General features: G+C 49.3%; 1 protein-coding gene across 3 annotated transcripts in view; it reads right to left on the bottom strand.

Annotated features, from left to right (window-relative positions):
* The window catches only part of LOC146334116 (zinc finger RNA-binding protein 2-like), a 55,218-nt gene that overhangs the window by 11,969 nt on the left and 19,140 nt on the right, over nucleotides 1-24,109 (bottom strand). Inside the window, exons 3-11 of one of the 3 annotated variants that reach the window (XM_084825188.1) lie at nucleotides 19,798-19,915; nucleotides 18,049-18,282; nucleotides 16,963-17,258; nucleotides 15,963-16,148; nucleotides 15,184-15,394; nucleotides 13,407-13,558; nucleotides 11,795-11,914; nucleotides 10,020-10,165; nucleotides 5,519-5,660 (exon numbers count right to left, since the gene is read on the bottom strand). In XM_084825188.1, the coding sequence (XP_084681314.1) occupies nucleotides 5,519-5,660; nucleotides 10,020-10,165; nucleotides 11,795-11,914; nucleotides 13,407-13,558; nucleotides 15,184-15,394; nucleotides 15,963-16,148; nucleotides 16,963-17,258; nucleotides 18,049-18,282; nucleotides 19,798-19,915 (1,605 nt within the window). The remainder of the gene's footprint in view (nucleotides 1-5,518; nucleotides 5,661-10,019; nucleotides 10,166-11,794; nucleotides 11,915-13,406; nucleotides 13,559-15,183; nucleotides 15,395-15,962; nucleotides 16,149-16,962; nucleotides 17,259-18,048; nucleotides 18,283-19,797; nucleotides 19,916-24,109) is intronic. The other 2 variants (XM_084825189.1, XM_084825190.1) reach the window with 2 other exon arrangements.

The raw sequence follows: 24,109 nt of genomic DNA, 5'->3' as shown, positions 1-24,109 counted from the left end.
GGGGTCACATTGTGGTTTATGGAAACAATAAATCATAAACCATAATTTAAGCTAACCTCAGTTTGGACATAACAACAAACTGCGGTTAGTTTAACCCTGCTAAAATGCGGTGGCTTAACAGGGCACCCCAAATGCACTTTTCATTGCAGAATTTACAGAGAAGTAGACCTACAACATAGTCTTTCCATGACATGGCTGTTTTCTGACCTCCACAATGGCCACAGTTAGCATTCCCATATTTTTATATGCATATGATACTGTTCTCCTTTCTTTTACTAAAGTTGGCTTGAAACGAATGCTGAGAGCATTTATAGGCTATTGTAAAGAAAATGTGCTATTAATTTTAGTAAAACCAAGATTATGGTTTTTACCAAAAGCCTTTCTCTGAATCTGAATGGGTTATAGGTGGCCAGACCATAGAACAAGTTAGGCAGTTTAGATATTTGGGGACTGTCTTTCAATCTTCTGGTTCTTGGGTGGCTCACCGGACTTCTGCTATACAATCAGCATCGAATAGTACTAAAGCCATAGTTTGTTTTTTTAATACTAGAGGACAGTTTATTCCTGCTGCACTCAGAGTATTTAAGGCTAAGGTGCTGCCACAATTACTATTTGGAGTTCCAGTTTGGATCTTAGGGTTTTCCTCTGCCTTAGAACAAATACTTTCATCTTTTTTGTGTCGACTCTTTGGTGCACCTAATTGTGTGCCATCAGCAGTTTTAAGGCTCAAGGCTGGGTTTTCATCAGTGAAATGTATTGCTTGGCATTGGGCATTTAGATACTGGCTAAAACTTGTTTATGCAAATTCCAAACTAGGATATGTGCCCCTTCTCTGGGAAGACAATTACACCAGCCAGTGGTCTAAAGCTATCAGAGGCAAATTACAGATGTTGGGTTTTTTGATAGCTTTCTTTCCACCCAAGATATTTCTCAAGCAAAATCTATACTTGAGCTCCGGATGAAAGACATGGATACCCAATATTCCTTATCTGCTGCCCATACTACTTGTTCTCCAGTTCACCTAGGCTTGACATTTGACATGAAGAGTTGTGCAAAATACCTTGTAAATTTGACCATTCCTAAATATTGCAACCCCCTTCATGGATCACTGCCTCGTTGTGGCAAAGGGGCTTGCATAACTCAGTGAAGCCATAAGCTATGCCGTGCAGGGCCACCCAAGACGGACAGGTCATGGAGGAGAGTTCTGACAAAACATGGTCCACTGGAGAAGGAAATGGCAACCCACTCCAGTACTCCTGCCATGAAAACCCCATGGAACGTATCACAAGGCTAAAAGAGATGACGCCGGAAGATGAGCCCCTCAGGTCGGAAGGTGTCCAATATACTACTGGGAAAGAGCAGAGGGTATTTCCAAGTAGCGCCAGAAAGAGTGAAGCGGCTGGGCCAAAGCCAAAAGGACACTCAGCTGTGGATGTGTCTGGTGGTGAAAAGAAAATCCGATGCTGTAAAGAACAATATTGTTTAGGAACCTGGAATGTCAGATCAATGAATCAAGGTAAGCTGGAGGTGGTCAAACATGAGATGGCAAGATTGAACATCGACATCTTGGGAATCAGTGAACTAAAATGGACAGGCATGGGCGAATTTAATTCAGGTGACCATCATATCTACTATTGTGGGCAAGAATCCCTTAGAAGAAATGGAGTAGCACTCATAGTCAACAAAAGGGTGGGAAAAGCAGTACTGGGGTACAATCTTAAAAATGATAGAATGATCTCAGTATGAATCCAAGGCAAACCATTCAACATCACAGTAATTCAAGTCTATGCCCCAACCACTGAGGCCGAAGAAGCTGAGGTTGATCGGTTCTATGAAGACCTACAAGACAACACCAAAAAAAGATGTCCTCTTCATCATAGGGGATTGGAATGCTAAAGTAGGAAGTCAAGAAATCACTGGGATAAGAGGCAGGCATGGCCTTGGTGTACAAAATGAAGCAGGACAAAGGCTAATAGAGTTTTGCCAAGAGAACACGCTGATCATAGCAAACACTCTTTTCCAACAGCACAAGAGGCGACTGTACACATGGACATCACCAGATGGTCAATATCGAAATCAGATTGATGATGTCCTTTGCAGCCAAAGATGGAGAAGCTCTATACAGTCAGTCAAAACAAGACCTGGAGCTGACTGTGGCTCAGATCATGAGCTTCTTGCTGCAAAATTTCAGCTTACATTGAAGAACGTCGGGAAAACCACTAAACCATTCAGGTATGACCTAAATCATATCCCTTATGAATATACAGTGGAGGTGAGGAATAGATTTCAGGGATTAGACCTGATAGACAGAGTGCCTGAGGAACTATGGACGGAGGTCCGTAACATTGTTCAGGAGGCAGCAATGAAATCCATCCCAAAGCAGAAGAAATGCAAGAAAGCGAAGTGGCTGTCTGATGAGGCTTTACAAGTAGCTGAGGAAAGAAGGGAAGCGAAAAGCAAGGGAGAAAGGGGAAGATCTATCCAGCTGAATGCAGAGTTCCAGAGAATAGCAAGGAGAGACAAAAAGGCCTTCTTCAATGAACAATGCAAAGAAATTGAGGAAAACAACAGAATAGGAAAGACTAGAGATCTCTTCAAGAAAATTGGAGATCTCAAGGGAACGTTTTGTGAAAAGATGGGCATGATAAAGGACAAAGAAGGCAGGGACCTAACAGATGCAGATGAGATTAAGAAGAGGTGGAAAGAATACACAGAAGAACTATACAGGAAAGATCTGAATGTCCCTGATAGCCATGATAGTGCAGTCACTGAACTTGAGCCGGACATCCTCGAGAGTCAAGTCAAGTGGGCCTTAGGAAGCATTACTAACAACAAAGCTAGCGGAGATGACAGTCTTCCAGCTGAGCTATTTAAAATCCTAAAAGATGATGCTGTTAAAGTGCTGCATTCAATATGCCAACAAATTTGGCACACTCAACAATGGCCGCAAGACTGGAAAAGGTCAGTTTACATTCCAATTCCAAAGAAGGGCAACGCCAAAGAGTGTTCAAACTACCGCACAATTGCGCTCATTTCACATGCCAGCAAGGTGATGCTCAAAATCCTACAAGCTAGGCTTCAGCAGTATGCAAACCGAGAACTACCGGAAGTACAAGCTGGGTTTCGAAGAGGCAGAAGAACTAGAGATCAAATCGCCAACATTCGCTGGATCATGGAGAAAGCAAGAGAATTCCACAAAAACGTCTATTTCTGCTTCATTGACTATGCTAAAGCCTTTGATTGTGTGGATCACAACAAACTGTGGCAAATTCTTAAAGTGATGGGAGTACCAGACCACCTTACCTGTCTCCTGAGAAACCTGTACGAGGGTCAAGAAGCAACAGTAAGAACCAGACATGGAACAACCTAGTGGTTCAAAATTGGGAAAGGTGTACGACAAGGCTGCATATTGTCACCCTGCTTATTTAACTTATATGCAGAGTACATCATGAGAAATGCCGGGTTGGATGAATCAGAGGTCGGAATTAAGACTGCTGGGAGAATTATCAACAACCTCAGATATGCAGACAATACCACCCTAATGGCAGAAAGCGAAGAGGATCTCAAGAGCCTCTTGTGGAGGGTGAAAGAGGAGAGTGCAAAAGCTGGTTTGAAACTCAACATTAAAAAAACGAAGATCATGGCATCTGGCCCCATCACTTCCTGGCATATGGAAGGGGAAGAAATGGAAGCAGTGACAGATTTTACTTTCTTGGGCTCCAAGATCACAGCAGACGGTGACTGCAGCCATGAAATTAAAAGACGCTTGCTCCTGGGGAGGAAAGCTATGGCAAACCTGGACAGCATAGTAAGAAGCAGAGACATCACCTTGCTGACAAAGGTCCGTCTAATCAAAGCTATGGTTTTCCCAGTAGTAATGTATGGCTGTGAGAGCTGGACTATAAGGAAGGCTGAGCGCCGAAGAATAGATGCTTTCGAACTGTGGTGCTGGAGAAGACTCTTACGAGTCCCCTGGACTGCAAGGAGGTCAAATCAGTCCATCCTAAAGGAAATCAACCCTGAGTGCTCATTGGAAGGACAGAGACTGAAGCTGAAGCTCAACTATTTTGGCCACCTAATGCGAAGAGAAAACTCCCTGGAAAAGACCCTGATGCTGGGAAAGACTGAAGGCAAAAGGAGAAGGGGACGGCAGAGGATGAGATGGCTAGATAGCATCACCGATGCAATGAATATGAACTTGAGCACGCTCCGGGAGAGAGCGCAGGACAGGAAGGGCTGGCGTGCTATGGTCCATGGGGTCACAAAGAGTAGGTCACGACTGAACAACAACAACAACAAATATTGCAACATCTTTTCTAAAGCCAGGTTTAATGCAATTGCTTCTGCTGTATTGGACAGTCGCTTCCAGGGGATCACTTATACAAATCGTCTTTGTTTATGTGGAGATGAAGCAGGAGAGTCTTTATCGCATATACTCCTTTTCTGTAATTTCTATAGAGATGAGCGAATAAGACTTATTACACCTATTGTAAATAAATTCCCTGGAAGATCCTCTGACTGGTATTTGATTTACTTATTGGCTGATACTAATAAGCATGTAACAGAAGTGGTTGCAAAATTTTTATTTTCTGCTGTTAAAATTTGTAAGGTCATTCTCCAGACACGTATGTAACAACTGGCTGATGATGTTTTAATATACTATGTTAATTGTATTTAAGTTTTAAATATTCTAAATAATTGTTGAATTGTTGGGGGGGTTGGTCTTAAGTATTTTATTTTGAGGATTACTTTGTGTCCCAAATGGTCTGTGACCGTATAATAAAATGTTGTCATAATGTCCCCGAATTTCAGACTCGTACTGTTTTCTTTCTGGAGAAAATCCTCAACGGGAGATAGAAAATATCCCAAGAATCCATTCATTCTGCCATTGGGACACCTTTACTGTATGTCCCAAAAACCAGGCGAAGTACTGCGGGCATAAAAATGTCCCATGGGTTTTCCAAAGGAAACCAGTCTAGGGAAGCTGGCTTAAGTATTCTGGGTGTCAGTAGGTTGGCACAAACCATGGGATTTCATTGGGGAACATTTACCTCACCAGAGACAGATTTGTTATGGGGGTAGAAAAATACCCCGCAACACCCCAAAAAGTTAGTTCTTAATAATAGAAGTGTTACCTAAAGTTTATGATATTTTTTTAGTATTTTGAGTTCATAACATACTTCTTATGACACCACAGACACATTTCTGGTCATGGGGGTATTTTACCACCCCAGGACACATTGGAAAATGGCTTCGGGGTAGTCCAGGGCCCCACAAACATGTTTGTGTATATTTCTGATGACCACTGCATGAGGGTTAAAACCACGGAGCGAGTGCTTCCAACCTCCTTGTGGAGGTGCCAGGGGAAGCGTGTAAGCCTGAGATTGTGTAGTGCTAAACCATGGTTTAGCGTTACATCCGAATCAGGCCCACAGTTATCTTGCTTGCTAGCTTCATAGGGAGCAGACTGCACCAGGAGCAGGGCTTGAAGGAAGGGAGTCTGAAACAGGGTACCCACCAAGAGAGGGGGGATGGGTACCCCAGGCCTGCCCATGAGGGATGGAGGGTGCCAGTCAGTTGCCAAATGCCGCCGCCACCGTTCCTCCCAGTACAGCTGCTCTTCCTCTACCCGCCGCCAGTACATCTCCTCCTCGTAGTGCCTGGATAAGAATGGAGCAGGTGAGAAAAACGGCAAATTCAGACAGTATCAGAGCACCCTGACCCAGCAGGCAGGTCACTGCCCCTCTCACTGGGAAACAGACGACAATAGGCAGAGCCTAGTGGTAGCATCGACTAGGATTAGCAACCAACTGTGCAAAAATTTCCTGAACCAGTGACTGGACCGGGCTCTCTGCCTCATCCTGCTTCCTGCTGTTGATTCCTCACCTTCTATTTTGGACTGAAAGCTCCAAGGGACTGGTCTGCGCTGCCCCCAACCCTAGGGCACTGATAGTGCCAAATAATTTTTATTGCTTATTACGAATAGTCATAAAATGGCCTCTTATTTCCCCACCCTATCTTTTTCCCAACATAGATTGTGAAATCATCAACCTGTTAGAACCCAACATCTCCTTGAGATTGGATCCTTGTATCGCGCTCTATGTGGGGCTACCCTTAAGACTGGTTTGGTAGCTGCAGCTAGTGCAGAATGCAGTAGCAGGAATGCCTTCCCGCCCACTTACTACGCCTGTGCTAAAGAAGCTACACTGGCTACCAGTTTTCTCCAAGCAAGGTTTAAGCCCTATTCAACTCAGGACCAGGTTACCTCAAGTAATTTCTCCCTCCTCCCAGGCCACTACGATGTTCAGGGGAGAGCCCGATGCCGGTGTCATGGCCTACAGATTTCCGTTTGGTGACGACATGGAGGCAGGCCTTCTCTGCAGTGGCATTTGCCCTGTGGAACAGTTTCCCCTTTGCAGTGGGCCAGGCCTCAACGCAGGCGTGTTTTAGACGTCTACTGAAAATGTATCTTTTACTTCGGCTTTCCCTCAGCCACGAGCTATCTTTATAACAACCTCAGGATGTGTGTGTGTGTGTGTGTGTGTGTGTGTGTGTCTGGGGGTGTTGACTGTTTTTATTTTTTTGGTCAACTGCTTCAGGATTTGTTTAAAATGAGAAGCAGTATATCGCTCCAGTGGCTGTCCCATCATGAGAAAAAGAGAGCAAACTGCCACTCAGTGGGGTTTGGACTCCATCTTCCTGACACACATTTATTATTATTACTACTACCACTACTACTACTACATTTATATCCCGCCTTTTCCCCTCTTGCAAGAGACCCAAGGAGGCTAACATGGCCCTCCTCCTCTCCATTTTATCCTCACAACAAGCCTGTGAGGTAGGTTAGAATTAAGAACATCAGAAGCTGTCTGTCCATTCAGCCCAGCACTGCCTACGCCAGCCTTCCCAGCTCCCATCATTTTCAGCCAGCATGGCAAAGGCTGCTCTATTTGAAGGCGTCCTCTGTTTCAGGGGTGGAGAACTGCCAGTGGCCCTCCAGATGTTGGGACTACAATTCCCATCATCCCAGGCCATTGCCCACGCTCAAGTATTTGATAAAGCTGCTCTGCTGCCAATAAATTTTGCAAATAAAATATAAATATTGCTAATAAACAAATGTTGGGCTGGGTGTGTTTCTGAGCCCAATTTGAAGTGCTGGTTTTGACCTTTAAAGCCTTAAACGGTTTGGGACCAAATTACTTGAAGGACCGCCTTCACTTGCAACAGCCAGCCTGCACTTTAAGATCAGAAAGAGAGGCCTTTCTCAGTTGCCCATCTGTGACAGCAGTTAGGTGGTGAGAGGGCCTTCTCTGCAGTGGCCCCACACCTCTGGAATAAGTTGCCATCGGGGGTTTGCTATGGTCCATCACTACAAACTTTTAAGAAGGCCTTGAAAACATATTACATTGCTCTGGCCTTCTCCTGCAAGCAAACAAGCAAGCTCCCAAAGAGAGAGAGCGATTACAGCAAGCGAACAGGGAGAGCAAACAGGAATTTGGCAGGGGAGTTGCAGTGGAAGAGGAGACAAAGGCAAAGCGGTGAGTGGGCTGGAGTAAGCCCAGGGGTCTGTGCTTTCCATTCTGAGCTGCCATGTGCTCACCATGTGCTCCTGAGAGCTCCAACTGAATTGAGGGGGCGTGGCCTGAGTACTCCCAGCAGCCGTGTGGGCAGGGGAGTTTCAGTCTGTTTCCCGCCTCCTAGCTGAGCAGAGCAGGGGAAGCTTCCCCAGCTGGTCTAGGGGCTATACAAGCAAGCAAGCTCCCAGAGAGCGAGCGGACAGGGGGAGCAAGCAGGAGTTGGCCCGGGGAGGTCACGGGGGAGGCCCCTAACAATTTTTTAGAAATTCTTTTTCTTGTAACACATGCTTCCATACCAGTGGGACTCTGTTGTTAACCTCCAGTGAATAGAGGACAAAGCACAGGCTGTCCCAGTACCATCAGAAAGCTAGAAGCATAAAGGGAATAGACTATGGGAGGACAAGACTCTCCAGTGGTGGTGACCTGCAAGGTGTGTGCAATGTTTGTTTTCTTGCCCGAGATCAACATGGCCTACACCTGCAACAGGTGCAGGTTGATCACGCTGCTGGAAGAGAAAGTAAGAGGACTGGAGCGGTGACCCTCCAGGGAATATGAGAACACGAAGAGTTCTTGGACAGAACGGTGGAACTGCAACAGCAAAGCGAAGTACAGGAGCTAGAAGAGCAACAGCAAGCTAAGGCAGAAGAGGGAACTGCTGAGGTGAGGAAAAACGCAGTAGAGGATACTCCATGGAAAAGGGTGACAGGAGAAGAACTAGATGCCACTCTGCACCCGTGGAGGCAGTGGAACTATGGAACCGTTTCCAGGTACTCGAGGGTGAGACTGGAGGACAGGGGACCCCGCAGGAGAGCAAGCAAGAGGCTGAAGGCCAGTCAAGCAGAGGCAAAGGAACCAAGGCCTACAACAACAAGAGAAGAGTAGCCGTTGTGGGAGACTCCTGCTGCATGGGATCGAAACCCAAGTATGTCGCAAAGACCCGTGGACTTGCCAGGTGTGCCGTCTCCCAGGAGGACGGATTAGAGACGTGACGGAAGGGTTGCCTGCCCTCATAAAGCCCACTGACAGGTATCCCTTTCTTCTCATCCACGTGGGAACAAATGATACCGCCAAGCGGAGCTACGAAGAAATCACGTCAGACTTCGAAGCTGTGGGAAGGAAACTCCAGAACTTTGGGGCCCGGATAGTTTTCTCATCCATCCTTTCAGAAGTTAGAAGAGGGATAGTAAGGGAAAGGGAAATACTCCGGGTGAATGACTGGCTACGAAGGTGGTGCCGACACGAGAGATCTGGATTCTGGGACCACGGGCTATACTTCCTGGAAGATGGGCTGCTGGCAAGGGACGGGTTGCACCTCACAAAGGCTAGGAAGAATGTGTTGATAGGCTGGAGCGCTGGGCAGAAAACAACAGAATGACATCTAATAGGGATCAATGCCAAGTTCTGCACCTAGGAAAAAGAAACCAAGATGGAGTTTACAAGATGGGGGATACGTGGCTCAACAACCCTATAAGCGAGAAGGATCTTGGAATTGTTGTAGATCGCAAGCTGAATATGAGCCGAAGGTGTGATGTGGCTGCAAAAAAGGCAAATGCTCTTTTGAGCTGCATTAATAGAAGTATAGCTTCCAAATCACATGAAGCACTAGTTCCCCTCTATTCAGCACTGGTTAGGCCTCCTCTTGAGTACTGTGGCCAGTTCTGGGCACCACACTTGAAGGAGGATGCAGACAAACTGGAGAGGGTTCACAGAGGAGGGCAATGGGGATGATCAGGGGACTGGAAACAAAGCCCTACGAGGACAGACTGAAAGAACTGGGCATGTTGAGCCTTGAGAAGAGAAGACTGAGGGGATATGATAGCGCTCTTCAAGGACTTGAAAGGTTGTCACAGAGAGGAAGGCCAGGATCTCTTCTCGATCATCCCAGAGTGCAGGACACAGAATAACGGGCTCAAGTGACAGGAAGCCAGATTCTGGCTGAACATCACGAAAATCTTCCTGACTGTTAGAGCAATACAACATGAGGCGGTGGGCTCTCCCACACTGGAGGCATTCAAGATGAGGCTGGACAGCCATAAGTCGGGGATGCTCTGACTTGGATTCCTGCACTGAGCAGGGGGCTGGACTTGACGGTCTTATAGGCCCCTTCCAACCCCACTGTTCTATGATTCTATGATATGACTGCTGTTTTTAGTACTGGTTTTGTTCTTCTATGGGTGGTTTCATTTCTGTTGTTATTGTTTTTTTATTGCTGCTTTTATCGTGTTCTTACTGTTTTTAATCATGTCTTTATTGCTCTTAATATCGTATCAGTTTTATGTGCTTTATTGCTGTACGCTGCCTTGGGAGAGCTTCTGCCCTGAAAGGTGGCCAAGAAATATTTTAAAGAAAGAAAGAAGCGCAGAACCAGCAATACCCCAGTCTATTTCAGATTTGTGCATTCCTCCCCTGGGGGGTGCGGGGTGGAGGAGAAGGAAGACTTGCCTCATTTCCAGGTGCCAGCGCTGCTCTTCCTCCCGCCGTCTCTTCACCAGGGCCCGGAGTTGCAACTTCTTCAGCTTCTCCTCATGCATCTTCCGAGCTCGGTTGCTGGGCTTGATCTCTACCAGGAGGTCGGGGTTGACTTTCTTCTGTAAGAGTTTTTGTCAGCATTAGGCTAGTAGGAACAGAGCAAGCGAGCTTACACCGAGTCAAACCATGCTGTCTAGCTCAGGATCATCTCCGCACTGACTCAGGCAAGGGTGTAAAGCAGGCAGTGTAAAAACAAAAACAAAAATATAACCAGCATAAGACAACAGATTGATACAAACTGTAAGAATTTTTTAAAAAGGTTAACCAACAGAATTTTATAGAGACAAGGTAACACAGAAGTTAGCATGAACCCCCCAAGTTGTTGTTCACCAAAGAGATGAATCCAATAATGTTGAAGTAGTTGTTTCTCTACATTGGATGAGATCATAAGAAAGGGCAGCATCTCCAGGTAGACCTGGGAAAGACCCATGTCTGAAACCCTGGAGAGACGCAGCCAGTCAGTGCAGAGAGTTCAGAACACTATGGACCAAGGATCTGACTCAGCATATAAGGCAGATTCCAACGTTTCTTTTTAAAATCAGCCCTTGACAATGGAGAGGACCTTATTTTTTAGGCAAAGGGCTGTAGCTCAAGTGGTAGAGCCTTGCTTTGGACACAGAAGGCCCCAGGCTCAATCCCCGGCATGTCTGAGTAGGGTTGGGAAAGACCCCCTGCCCAAAAACCCAGATAGATCATTGGGAAACAGAAATACTGAGGGACTGCTGGAGCCCAATGCCCTCCACAGCAAGTGCACATCCAAACCCTGCTTCTCCCAGCTTTCATGCTGCACCCTTTGGAGATGGGCTGCGCTTCAAAAAATTAGACTTGCGGAGTTGAAACCCACCAAGCCAAAAGAGGGCTGGCTCCAAGTTTGAGGGGGGACCCTCGGTGAAGTGCCCTCTCTGGTGGGCCGCCTCTTATGTGTGTGTGGCCTGACTGGCTTATTTGGGGGCAGTGGCAGCACCGTGCTCGGAGCAGCTGGGTCTGGCAGCTGCCATTTCAATTTCCCTCAATGCCCTAGAGCAGGGGTGCTGAAGTCCTCCATTTCCCTCAATGCCCTAGAGCAGGGGTGTTGAATCTGGCCCTCCGGGGTTCATTAGATGGCCCCGCCCCCTTGCCCCCAGCTGCCAATCATTTGGTGGTTTCCAGCTTCTGCATCCCCCCACCCCAGTTCTACAAGGTTGAAATACCTCTCCTAAGGCTTAGTTACTGGCAGGAAGAGCTGGAAGCTAAAATCTGATGGTTCGTTGGGTATTTTGTCCCCTGCCTCTTTTGCCTTCAGCTCCGCCCACCAGTGGAATGCAGCCCCCAAGAGCTTCTTCAAAATCAAATTCAGCCCTTGGGCTGAAAGAGGTTCAATACTCCTGCCCTAGAACAATGCTACATCAGGGGCACTGTGGGAAAATAAAATGGCAGCTCCCAGAGCAAGTTGTCCGGCACTGATGGGAGCATTGGGAGAATTAAAGGGGGGCCCAGGGTACATGTAACCAGTGGGCCCTGCCAGGGTATTAACACCCCAGCAGTTGTCAGGGGATGCAGTGGTGCCAACGCCGGGCCCAAAACTAAATGTAGGCAGCCTGCCAGGTGTTCATCCACCCCAGCGTGGTCGCCTGCGTTTGGTTGGGAGCATCGCCTTAACAGACTTGACCTAAAAAGGGCGGCCTCTCCAAGCCCCCTGGAGGTTGTACCTTGTACTGCAGCCGGTGTCGGCGTCCCTTAAGGTGCATGTCCTTGGCATTGGGGTCGTTGAAGCTGCACTCGCAAAGCTTGCAGTGGAAGCGAACCATCTTGCCTTTGTCGTTGTGAACCTGGGGAGGAGGAGGAGGAGGAGGAAGCATCACCAACAGCCCCTGCCCCAGTAGCATCTTTTCATCCAGGCTAGAGCAGGAAAGCTCCACCGCGGCTAGGCCAAAAATCAGCTCAGCCACCTCACTCTAGCACAATGTGAAAGAAACCAGGTACTGCAAGCCCCCCATCTTGCCAGACCCTCAGGGGAAGAGGAAGACATGGAAGCGGAAGGGTGCCAAGGGGCCCCGGCACAGCCTTGCCAAGTCTCATTTGTCTGCTCCAGAACGTGGGGGTGCACAAAATGACAGCCGCCAAATGGAAAAGGGGGGTTGTCGGAGGGCTTGGCTGGACTTCTCACATCACGTCAACTGGTCCGTCTTTATACTGCCGGCGGTCCTGTGGAGCCCAGCCAGAATGACAGAACAACTGTGCCGTTTGCCAGGTCTCAGAAATACTATGGATCACTCAGAGTATTATGACCGTTCTCAATTTCTTGGCATATTGATTTTAACTTAGACATCTTAATCCCTTAACTACAAATCTGGCTAGCTTGGGAATCATATGACCACCAGCCAGGAACCAGTGTAAGAGCCATCCACAACCTCTACAAATACTTCTTTTAAAAAATTGCTTTGCTATTCAATTCAACCAGTAGCAATTGTGGGAAGAATCACCCTTGGATTAGGTGAGGACAAAACCCTGGTGCCAAACTCTCCTTCTAATGGCGAACTCAGGTGGTGAGTGCCAACAGCATAGAAGCCAAAATGGAGCCACTGAGACACAAGGGGGTGGTTTCAGCATGCCTAGGGGAACCCTGATGTTTAGAGAAGTACAAAAAATATTTAAAAAGGTAAGGGGGAAACAGCTCCCACCCCCCACAAACACAGCCCAATGAGGACTGAGCATGTTCAGTAGCCAACAAATGGAGAGAGTGACTGTTGGAAAACATAGAAGTGGAGGGAGATGAATGAAATGCCCTGCTTGGAAGGAAGGGCTGGCTGGAGCCCTGAACAGAAGCATCCACTGCAACATTCTGTTGCTGGTCCCACTCATTCTACCGTATTAGGATAGCGTCCTGCTCCCCAAAATTCACACCAAGGTTTCTTAATAGAAGACGCTCCCAGGATTTTAAAGGTAACCGCTCCAACAGGCCCGTTCGCCTGGCGCCTACATTGTACTCCTTTCGGCGCCAGGTGAAGACCTTTTTATTTTCCCAGGCATTTTAGCTTTCTAAATTTTTATCTTTGCTGTTTTAAATCTGTATTTTAAACTCCTGTACTGCTGCTAGGTTTTATTGTGGTTGTATTGTTATATTGTGGTTTTAATGTTCTATATATTTTAAATTGTTTTATTGTGTGTTGTTTGGTTTTAATTTTTGTGAACCGCCCAGAGAGCTTCGGCTATTGGGCGGTATAGAAATGAAATGAAATGAATAAATAAATAAATAAATAAATAAATAAATGAATGAATGAATAAAACAGTAAAAGGCCTTCAAAGGGGCCCCTGCCTTACTTCTTCCACATAATCATGACCCACAGGCTGTACGTCCAGGAGATCTCCCAGGCTGTCCCCGGAGCCGTCGAGCGGGAGCGGTTCCACCACTTGGGCTTGAGTCCCCTTCGCTTCGTCCTGCTTTGTGCTCGTCGCCTGAAGCTTGTTTGCACCTGAATGGGAAAAGAGACACGCCGCTCATGAGCCTTAGCTCTCGATTGGCCACAAAGGGGGGGGGGGAGTGTCTGCCTCGCTAGCGACCAATCGGCTAGAGGAAGAGGGACTTGTTGTCAACACCACCCCCACCCCCTGTCACTGAGTGAGGCTCACCCACTCACATCTGCAGCAGAATGAGGGGGTAAGAAAGGACTGCACCACTTCAGACTACAGATGGGCAGGGGAATCAGCTTTTTTAATGCCCTCCTATATTAAACAAACAAACTCTCCAAGCAGAAGATTAGCACTTAGAAAAGAGGTGGGCTAGAACCTCTCTCCCCGATGTGTGCTTGCTTTCGTTGTCATCATTTTGACTTGCAGAAATGTCTCTTTTTTAATATGTGGGGAAGCATTTAAAAAATGGAACAGATTTGGCCTTCGTGGCTCTAGAGGGCAGGCCTCAAAACGAACAGGTGGAAATTGCAAAAAAATTGCAATCATCATAATCATAAATGCAGGGGAGCAGAGTTCAGCTAAACTTCCAGAGAAACATTCCAATGATAATAGCTGATCAATCGTGCAACTGGCGGCCTTCACAGGTAGTGGGTTGTAGGTGTTTAATCAGAGGCCCATCCCTCTAGGATGCTGCAGCTGGAAAATGCTGACTGTGAGCTGGGGGTTCGACTAGATGACCCCCAAGGTCCCCTCCAACACTACATTCTATGGCAGCCTTCCCCAACCATGGCCGTAATAGCTGGGGATGATGGATGCTGCAGTCCAACACCATCCGGAGGGCACCAGGTTAGGAAAGGCTGTTCTAGAGTGTCTCCCACACGCAGCCAGATTTACATCTGTCCACTCTCCCTCCCTCTGGACTCCACCACCTCACCCACCCGCACCAGAACACCTCTCTGTTTGGGCTGGCTTTCAGGCACCAGGACTCTGAGCCAGCTTGCCATAAGGACATCAGAAGAACCCTGCTGGATCAGATCAAGGGCCCATCTAGTCCAGCATTCTATTCACAGTGGCTAACCAGCTACACACAGGAAACCGACAGGCAGGACACCAGTGCAACAGCACCCTCCTGCCCGTGTTCCCTAGCAACTCGTGCACATAGCCAGACTGCCTCTGAGACTGGAGGTAACATAGAGCCATCAGGACTAGTAGCCATTGATAGCCTTTTCCGCCAGGAATTTGTCTAACCCTCCTTTGAAGCCACCCAAATTAGTGCTAATCACTACATCTTGAGGTAGAAAATTCCAGAGTTTAACTCTGCACTGTGCAAAGGAGGACTTTGTTTTATCTGTCCTGAATCTCCCACCAGTCAGCTTCATGGGATGACCCCATTGGGTTCTAGTATTATGAAAGAGGGAGATAAACGTCTCCCTCTCCACACCAGGCATAACTTTGCACACCTCTCTCATGTCTCCCCTCACCCTCCTTTTTTCCTGGCTAAACAATCCCAGCTGTGGTAACCTTCCTTCATAGGGGAGATGCTCCACTTTCTTCCTTCTCCTCTTTCTCCACACCATGCATCATTTTGTGCACCTCTATGCTGTCTCCCCTTCCTCGCCTCTTTTCCAAGCTAAACAATCCCAGCTGCTGTAACCTCCCCCCCGCCGGCCCTTTCTGCAAGGTGTACCTGTAAGGGTGAGCTTTGCCGCAAGGGGTTTCTTCACAGGCGCCGCCTTGCTCATGCTGATGGTGCTGTTGGCCGTCCCAAAAGCCGGTGTGGACAGGGCGTGGAGTGCTTGCTTGCCAGCTGAGCCATTGGCGGGGCCCGACAAGACGCTGACCAGCATGGGCTCAACAGATGGGATGGGTTTGCCCAGCTTGGTGTGCAGCTTGAGAACCTGGAACACAGCCATGAAAAGTCACCTTGAGTGAAGGATGCGGCAGGGACAGGCCCTAAAGGAGGGGCAGCTAAAGAGGAGTGGGATCCGGGAGTCTCTGGAGGACAGGACTGCCCTGAAGGAAAGTGCTCGGATGCCAGCCAGACCCGGAGATTCAGCCCAGGAACAGATCTGGACGTGCAAAAGATGAAGAAGTCTGCAGTTTCTGAAGCCCCCGTTTCTTTCGGCAGTGTCTGTAGATCTTGGGAGAGGTGGTGACTGATGTAGTGGCTTAGTGTGGGCAGGGCTCGCAGGGGCAAAGCCCTGGGACTTTTTCATTAGCATTGACAATGACGTCGTGGTACACCCCCTTCAGACTTCTGTTTTCCATTCGCTCCTGCAGGTTTCTATTGTTGTTGTTCAGTCGTTCAGTCGTGTCTGACTCTTCGTGACCCCATGGACTGAGTTACACAAGCCCCTTCGCCACAACAAGGCAGCGATCCATGAAAGGGGCAGGTTTCTATAGCAATGCTCTAATCAGATGCCTGACCCTGTGGCTTTTTCCTGGCTTCCCCCTGTAATCCCCTACCTTCTGGTGCTTTGCTCCTCGGATGTGGGCCACATAGGCATCTGCTCCTGTGCAAGAGACATCGCAGAGCTCGCAGTGCAGCTGGGTCTGGACCCCACGAGGGCCGCTCCCGCCAGCCTGGCTCCCTGTCTTCAGGGTGGCCTCCTTCTTCTTGTGCTTTTGGCCTTCTAAGTGCTCCCGGTAAGTCTAGGGGCAGAGCAGGGGGAGAGGAATGGCAGGATCAATCCTGTAACACTTTTATGGCCTAAAGCATGTAAGAGCGGAGACTGACCCCACCACACAGACCAGAAAACTAGCATCTCAGGAAGGTTAGTTCAGGATCCTTCTCCCTGAGATGCTAGTTTTCTGGGTGTGGGGATTTTTGTTTGTTTGTGCAGAGGACCATTTGAATCCTGCAAGCCCCCACAACCTGCAGACTGAAGTGGTACAGCCCAGGCTGACCATCTCAGGGAGAACTCAGACCCAAATGTCCAGCAAAGCAGCCTTTGGAAGGGACTCTATAGGAACACAGGAAGCTACTTTATACCAAGTGAGACTGCTGCTCCATCTAGCTCAGTATTGTGTGTGGAACTGGTGGCCTTCCAGGTGTTGACTCCAATTCCCATCAGCCACAGCCAGCATGGCCAATGGTCAGTGTTGATGGGACTTGCAGTCCAACACCTTGTCTCCAATCCCTTTTACTTTTTGTGTATTTAAGTTTGTCAGCCTGCTATATATATCGGTAGGTTGATAACTTTTGTGGCCTTACAGACTAAAATCCAACATTTCCAGATTACAGTATTACATCTGCATTATAGTCACTCATGATAAGTTCTGTACGATCTCTGTTTTCCTTTGCCCTCCCTGTCCTTTTCCTTTCATGTTGTGTCTTTTCTAGATCATAAGCCTGAGGGCAGACACTGTCTCGTTTTTATTGATTCCTCAACTGATCTGGGAGCCCTTCCGGAGGGAGAGCAGGGCATAATGGCTTCAAATAATTAAATAAAGCGCAAAGGCTCACCTGGGGACCAGCACAGCTGATCTTGCAGATCTCGCAATAGTGAAGCTGGGGCTGTTTCGGGGGGCCTTTGGGCTTCAGCGGCTTGATGGGAAACTGGGGCTTCTTGTTGTAGCCACAGCCCACGGTGGAGTTGGCCCCACTGCCGCTCCACAGGGAGCCCCCTATGGCCTTCAGCTGCTGCTGGGGAGGCTGCTGTGGCGGCAGCTGCTGCGGCACTAGCGGCTGCTGAGGGGGCTGGTAGTACGAAGCATTGGCCACTGTGTACACAGTGGCATCGTAGCTGGAGTAGTTTGACCCTGGGGACAGGAGAGAGAAAGGGAAGCAGTTCCCACTGATGCAATTTTTCTTCTTGAGCAAAGCAAAATATCATGCCCCTGCTGGAGGACTCCTCCTCAGAAGAGGAGCCAGAGCTCGCAGAGACAAAGAACACCGCAGAACGTTCCATATCAGAAGACCAGGAGGAGCCCAGGCCCTTGGTCCATCCCCACAAGAGGCGGGGGACTCCATCTCGGAGGCAGAGGCCAAACAACCACCTAACTCCCCAAGAGTGGTGGCATCTCAAGATGTAGGCCAGAGGAACTCCTGTGAGGAGTGCCCGCTACAAAGGAAGGCTCCTCACGAGTAACGGACTCCTCACGAGGAGGACTTCTTACACAAGCCTCTGGTGTGATGCAGCTGAGTCCTGGGTGGGGCTCTGGAAGCTCTGGCTATATGAGCTTTCAGCTGGAACTTGCTAGCTGGTGGAACAATGTCTTTCTAATAGCTCCAGTGCTTTGAAGCCTTGCTTCCTAACTGATCTTCTGTGCTGCTGACCTTGGACTCCTACTAGACTCTGGACTGCATTTATGTTTGATTGGTAAAGTTGTGCTCTTGACCTTTGCCTGCTTGCTGACTTCTCCTGCTCTGAACTGACCCCTTGCTGGACTGATAAAATGCTGTTTGATCCTTTTGCATATCTGCTGACTTGCTAACAGATTTGCCCCATAGCTGGCCCTAAGCTGAGCTGGAACCAGCCATAGCAGGACACGGAGTAAGGAAAGGCAGGCAGGGGTGGCAGGGAGAGAGATGCCTCTGTAAAGCTCTTACCAGAGTAGGAAGCAGGAGAGGAGTTGTACGAGGAAGAGGAGTAGGAGGAGGAGGGGGTGTACGATTGGACAGAGGGAGCTGGGACGTTCTGCTGGCCCGTCATGGCGATCGGGTAAGTGTTGAAGTTGGATGAGGAAGCATTCACAGCCTGCACCAACTTGACAGGCGTCACTTGCTTCTGGGGCTGGCTCTGACTGTATGCTGCCGCGGGCTGGCTATAGCCGCTCTGGGAGTCTACAAAGGACAGAGAACTGCAGCTAAATGCCGGCAGGAGGTGGGCTGCTCGCGATTCAATGGAGCCTAGCAAGTTGTACCTGCAGCACCCTTTCCTCCAAAGGAAGAGCTCAGCTTGACTGCGTTCACCTGTCCTCGGCCCCAAGAGGAGGGGCTGTCATGGCATATCTAAACCAGTGTCAAACACACTTTAATTCTTATGGCTTGCAACTGAGGAACCTCTGCCCGGTCCGTTTGGAGCAGGGCCTCTAGGAGAATTTTCACCAGTTTCAGAAAATTATGCTTCACCAGTTTTTTTGAGAGGGTCTCTGACACTTGAACCAACTTAAAAGCAATGTAATTCTGTGGCACTGAAAAGCCTTTCAGCTGCAGCCCACAGCTCAAGAGCTGTTTTCCTGACTTACAGTGCAATCCTCTACGTACCCCAACCTGGCACCTTCCAGATGTTTTGGACTGCAACTCCCATAATTCCCAGTTAGCATCCTGGCTGGAAATTATGGGAGGTTGGGGAAGGCTGATCTACCCAGACCTAAGTCCCACTGCTACGTATGTATACAGGAGACATCTCAGCAGTTTAACACAGGGGTTGGAAGAAGGTAACCCTGTGTGTACTGGTAAATTTGAGTGATCTGCAGTAGCTAGCATGCTCAAGGTTTTGCTGCTGATGTTCAAAGCCCTAAACTGGGACCAGGATACATAGATGATAGTCTTTCCCTCTATATGCCAAATCGATCCCTGAGATCTTCCAAGGCTTTATTGGTCATCCCACGACCAACAGTGTACTGCCAGGCAACAAGCAGGCCTTCTTAGTAGTGGCACCCACCCTGTGGAACACTCTCCTATGTGCAGTCTGAGAAGTGGAAACGGAGGCGAGCTTTAAACACCTCTGGAAGGCGTATGTGTTGACTCAGGATTTCTCTGACTTGTAACAGACTATGAGACTGCTCTGTTCTACTGTTTTTCCCCTTCGAATGTTTTTCCTGTATTATTTTTACATTGGTTTTTATATTGTTTCTATAAACCGCTTAGAGATCTTAGGGTTTCAAGCAGTAAAGAGGTAGAGTAAATAAAACAAATCAACCAGGATTTCCGACTTCCAATTGTTTAATAACAGCAGCAACAAAATGCCCTCACCACTACCACCCTAAATTATCTTGTTGAAATGAAGAAAGCTTGGCATAACCAGGAGTGGCTGTTGGAAGGACTGGGAGCTCCATTCAGTTCTGGTACTTGAAGCCAACTCCTGGGCTCAGTATTCTTTAATTCCAAGAGTATGTCTTTCGACCCAGACTCTGATTGGTGGATCTCATGGTTATAGCAATAACCAAAGGACAACTTGCAAGCCTGAACTCTGCCCACCCTTGGCTCAAGACTCACACACACACAAATCACCATGCCAGCTCAGCTTCCCAAACCTTCCTCAACCCGTCCCCCCTCCTCTTTTATTGGTGACTCCACTTACCAAACGCTCCCGCCAGCCTCTGAACATGCCAGCACCATAAATTACTAACTCACTTGAGTGGTAGTACGACTCCGTGGCCACGTGTTGTGATGGTGTGGCCACCTCTTGGTAATACGGTTTGGCCTCGTAGCCACTGGTGGTCGGTGATCGGCCATAACTGTAGCCATCCTGCTGAAACGAAAACACGGAAATGAGCAGAGGACAGCAAGGAGACCTTGAACATGTCTGCACAGAATCTGTAGCTCTCGGGTTTGTTTTAGTCATTAGACCAAAGAGGCTTGTGCCAGCAGTTAAGACAATAGCTATGGTTTTCTGGAAATTTTCCTAATGGCTCTACATCACCTGGAATGTGATTTAGAATGTCTGACCTTCTATTTTGGGGATCAAAACTAGAGAAGAATGCGGTCCTAGTTTTGGTTGCTCTATGAAGACCTCAAAAGCATTTCCAACAGCCTGGAGAAAGCTAACAGGGGACGTTTTTCTCATAATACGAGAACCTAGGGTCGTTGCATGAAGCTGATTGGTGGGAGATTCAGGACAGGCAAAAGAAAATACACAGCACAGAGCTAAACTATGGAACTCACTGCTACAAGATGTACTAATGGCCACCAACTTGGACGATTCTAAACAGGTGCAGTGAGTTTGTTGGTGAGCAATAAGGTGGACTTCACAGCATTCCTATATGCCATTGCCAGGGCCAGGGCCTGCAGGAGAAGCCACCACCACCACAGGGGAAGAGGCGTGCCTGCTGCTGCTGCCGCCGCCACCACCACCAGGCCTTCCCTGTAGACTTCTGCCTGGCAGACCGCCAGTCCCTGCAGGACCAGGCCCCCAGGTACAGAGCCAGCTGTGCTGCTCCACCTGCCCCTCCCTGGAGGGGCTACATAAGCTGGCTGGCTGAGGTGGCCTGGGAGAGCCAGGGCCTGCAGGAGAAGCTGCCACCACCGGGGAAGAGGCGTGCCTGCTGCTGCTGGGCCTGTCGCCGCCACCACCACCACCACCACCACCACCACCACCAGGCCTTCCCTGTGGACTCCTGCCTGGCATTATTTTTAAGGGGATTTAACTGTTTTTGTTTGTTTGTTTTGTTTTGTTTTTTTCTTGGGGATTTTGTTGTGTTTTTAGGGGTGGGTAGCCTGCCTGATCGGCGGGAGGGAGGGGGCATGTGTCCATCTTATGGAGGCAGTGGGGGGAGCGTTGGGGGCCAGAACATACCAAGGCTGGGCAGCAGGCGCTGGCGGAGCGCTAGGGGCAGGCCATGCCAGGTAAGGGGAACGAGGGAAAGATGTGCAATATCTGTCCCCTGCTCCGGGCCTGTCCAGAGCCAAAGGATGGTTGGGGGAGGCGTGACCCCATCTTGTGGCCTTCGTTTGCTGCTCTGCAATGCCAGGTCTGTTACCCAGAAAACCTCCCTCATCCATGACATGATCCTGGATGAGGGCGCAGACCTGGCATGTATTACGGAGACCTGGCTGGCCGAGGCTGCTGCTCCACCCCTTGCAGCCATGTGTCCAGCTGGATTTTCGTATGCACAGCACCCGAGGGCTGGGGATAGGGGAGGGGGAGTGGCTGTTATCTACCGGGAGTCCTTGGTCTTCACCAGGCCCCCTCTCCGGGAGACCAAGGTTGCTGAGTGCATGTACTGGAGGTCGGGCCCGAAGGGCAGTCTGGGGATTCTGCTTGTGTACCGTCCACCCCGCTGCACGACTGACTCCCTGGCCGAGGTGCTTGAGGTGGTCTCTGATGTGCGTGTGCAGTCCCCTAACTTACTGGTGTTGGGGGACTTCAACGTACATTCGGAGGCCATCCTCACAGGAGCACCTCGGGACTTCATGGAGACCATGGCCTCCTGGGAGCTGCACCATATTCTAACTGGGCCCACCCATGTAGCCTGTCATGCACTAGACCTTGTGTTTGTTTCTAGAGAAGCGGGGAGTGATCTGGAAGTCGGGGGTATATCCACCACCCCCTTGTCATGGTCAGATCACTATCTGGTGACATTGGACTTCTCAGTTCCACAACCCCTCTGCAGGGGTGGAGGACCCATTAAAATGGTCCGCCCCAGGCGTCTTATGGATCCAAATGGATTCCTGAACGCGCTTGGGGATTCTCTGGGGCACGCCAACGGCCACTTGGTCGAGACCCTGGTGGGTGGCTGGAATGCCGCAATCACTGGGGCATTAGATCAGGTGCCTCCGAAACACCCTCTCCCCCTGAACAGGGCTCGGACTGCACCATGGTTCAATCCACGGTTACGAGTTCTGAAACAGGAGGTGAGATGGCTAGAGCGCCGGTGGCGGAAGTCTCGCTCCAAAGACGATCAGACACAGGCTAGAGCTGTATCTTCAGCCTATCACGGGGCGGTGAAGGCAGCAAAAAAGTAATATTATGCTGCCTCCATCGTGTCTGCAGAGTGCTGTCCCAGGAGGCTGTTCCAAGTGGCCCGGAGCCTGGTCAGTCCTGTGCCTCCGGAACCACTGGAGCATTCTAAGGCCTCCTGTGAGGCCTTGGCAAGGCACTTTGCAGATAAAATTGATCGGATTAGGTATGTTACTCTGCACGCTGTGGATACAGTTAGTGAGCAAGAGGCAGCCTGTGGCAAACCGGTTTTGTGGGATCGGTTCCAGCTTCTTCCTCCTGATGAAGTACACAAGGTGCTTTCATCTGTAAGGCCGACCACCTGCTTACTTGATCCTTGACCATCTTGGCTCATTATGGGATGCAGAGAGAGACTGGGTGAAGGGATCAGGGCGGTGGTGAACGCCTCCCTTGAGGAGGGAGTGATGCCATCAGCCCTCAAGGAGGCAGTGATAAGACCACTCTTAAAGAAGCCCTCCTTGGATCCTCAAGTTCTGAACAACTTTCGCCCAGTCTCAAATCTGCCATTTTGGGGCAAGGTGATTGAGCGGGTGGTGGCAGTGCAGTTGAAGGCACACTTGGAAGAAACTGATTATCTAGACCCATTTCAGTCGGGCTCCAGGCTTGGGCATGGGACAGAAACAGCCTTGGTCGCCTTGGTAGATGATATGAGGAGGGCTCTGGATAGGGGTGAATGCTCCTTCCTTGTTCTCCTCGACCTCTCAGCGGCTTTTGATACCATTGACCACGGTATCCTCCTGGACCGCCTGGAGGGGTTGGGCACTGGAGACACCGTATTGCGGTGGTTCCGGTCCTTCCTCTCTGGCAGGTACCAGAGGGTAGCACTGGGAGAGGAGGTTTCGGACCCGTGGCCACTCACTTGTGGGGTGCCACAGGGTTCCATCCTCTCCCCGATGCTATTTAACATCTTTGTGAAGCCGCTGGGGGCTATCATCAGGAGTTTTCAGGTGCAGTGTCATCAATATGCGGATGACACGCAGCTCTACCTCTCATTCAAATCTTCACCAAGGTTGGCCGTAGAATCCCTGTCCAAATGTCTGGAGACGGTGAGTGGCTGGATGGGGAGGAATAAGCTGAAGCTGAACCTTGACAAGACCGAGGTACTTTTGGTGGGAGACAAGAGGAGGCTGGGGGATGTTGACCTGGTGTTGAATGGGGTACGGCTACCCTTGAAAGACCAGGTCCGCAGCCTGGGGGTCATTTTGGACTCCCAGCTGTCCATGGAGGCTCAGGTGTCAGCTGTGAGCCGGACAGCGCTGTATCAACTCCATCTGATACGGCGGCTGCGCCCCTTCCTTCCCGACCATCTGCTCCAATCGGTAGAACATGCCCTGGTCTCCTCTCGTTTAGACTACTGTAATGTGCTCTACGTGGGGTTACCCTTGAAGACGGTTCGGAAACTGCAGCTGGTACAGAATGCGGCGGCTCGCCTGATTAAAGGCAGCCACCGGTGAGATCACATCACTCCAGTGCTGAAGGAGTTGCACTGGTTACCAGTTATTTTCCAGGCCAAATTCAAGGTGTTGGTTTTGACCTTTAAAACCCTATATGGTTCCGGCCCAGCCTATCTTAAGGAGCGCCTCCAGCAACACCAGACAGGCCGCTTAACAAGATCAGCCTTGGATGGCCTTCTCTCTGTCCCATCAGCCAGGACAGCTAGACTGGTGGGGACGAGGGAGAGGGCCTTCTCTGTGGTGGCCCCCACTCTGTGGAACTCCCTCCCTAGGGAACTCCATCATGCCCCCTCTTTAATGAGCTTTCGTCATGCATTAAAAACGTGGTTGTTCAGGCGGGCATTTGGGGTGGGTTAGGGTATTTTAGAAAATGTTTTTATTGTAGAATGTTATTGTTTTAAACTGTTTTATTGTATGTTGTACATCGCCCAGAGTGGCTGGGTGACCAGCCAGATGGGCGATTAATAAATTTAATAATAATAAATACATAAATAAATTGGCAGCCACCTAGAGACCTGTGTAGTTTAGCCTA

This window comes from Heloderma suspectum, chromosome W (genome assembly GCF_057233095.1).
Source record: "Heloderma suspectum isolate Gila_16-S chromosome W, 16-S_ref, whole genome shotgun sequence".
NCBI lineage: Eukaryota > Metazoa > Chordata > Lepidosauria > Squamata > Helodermatidae > Heloderma > Heloderma suspectum.
This window is presented reverse-complemented; position numbering and strand designations above follow the sequence as displayed.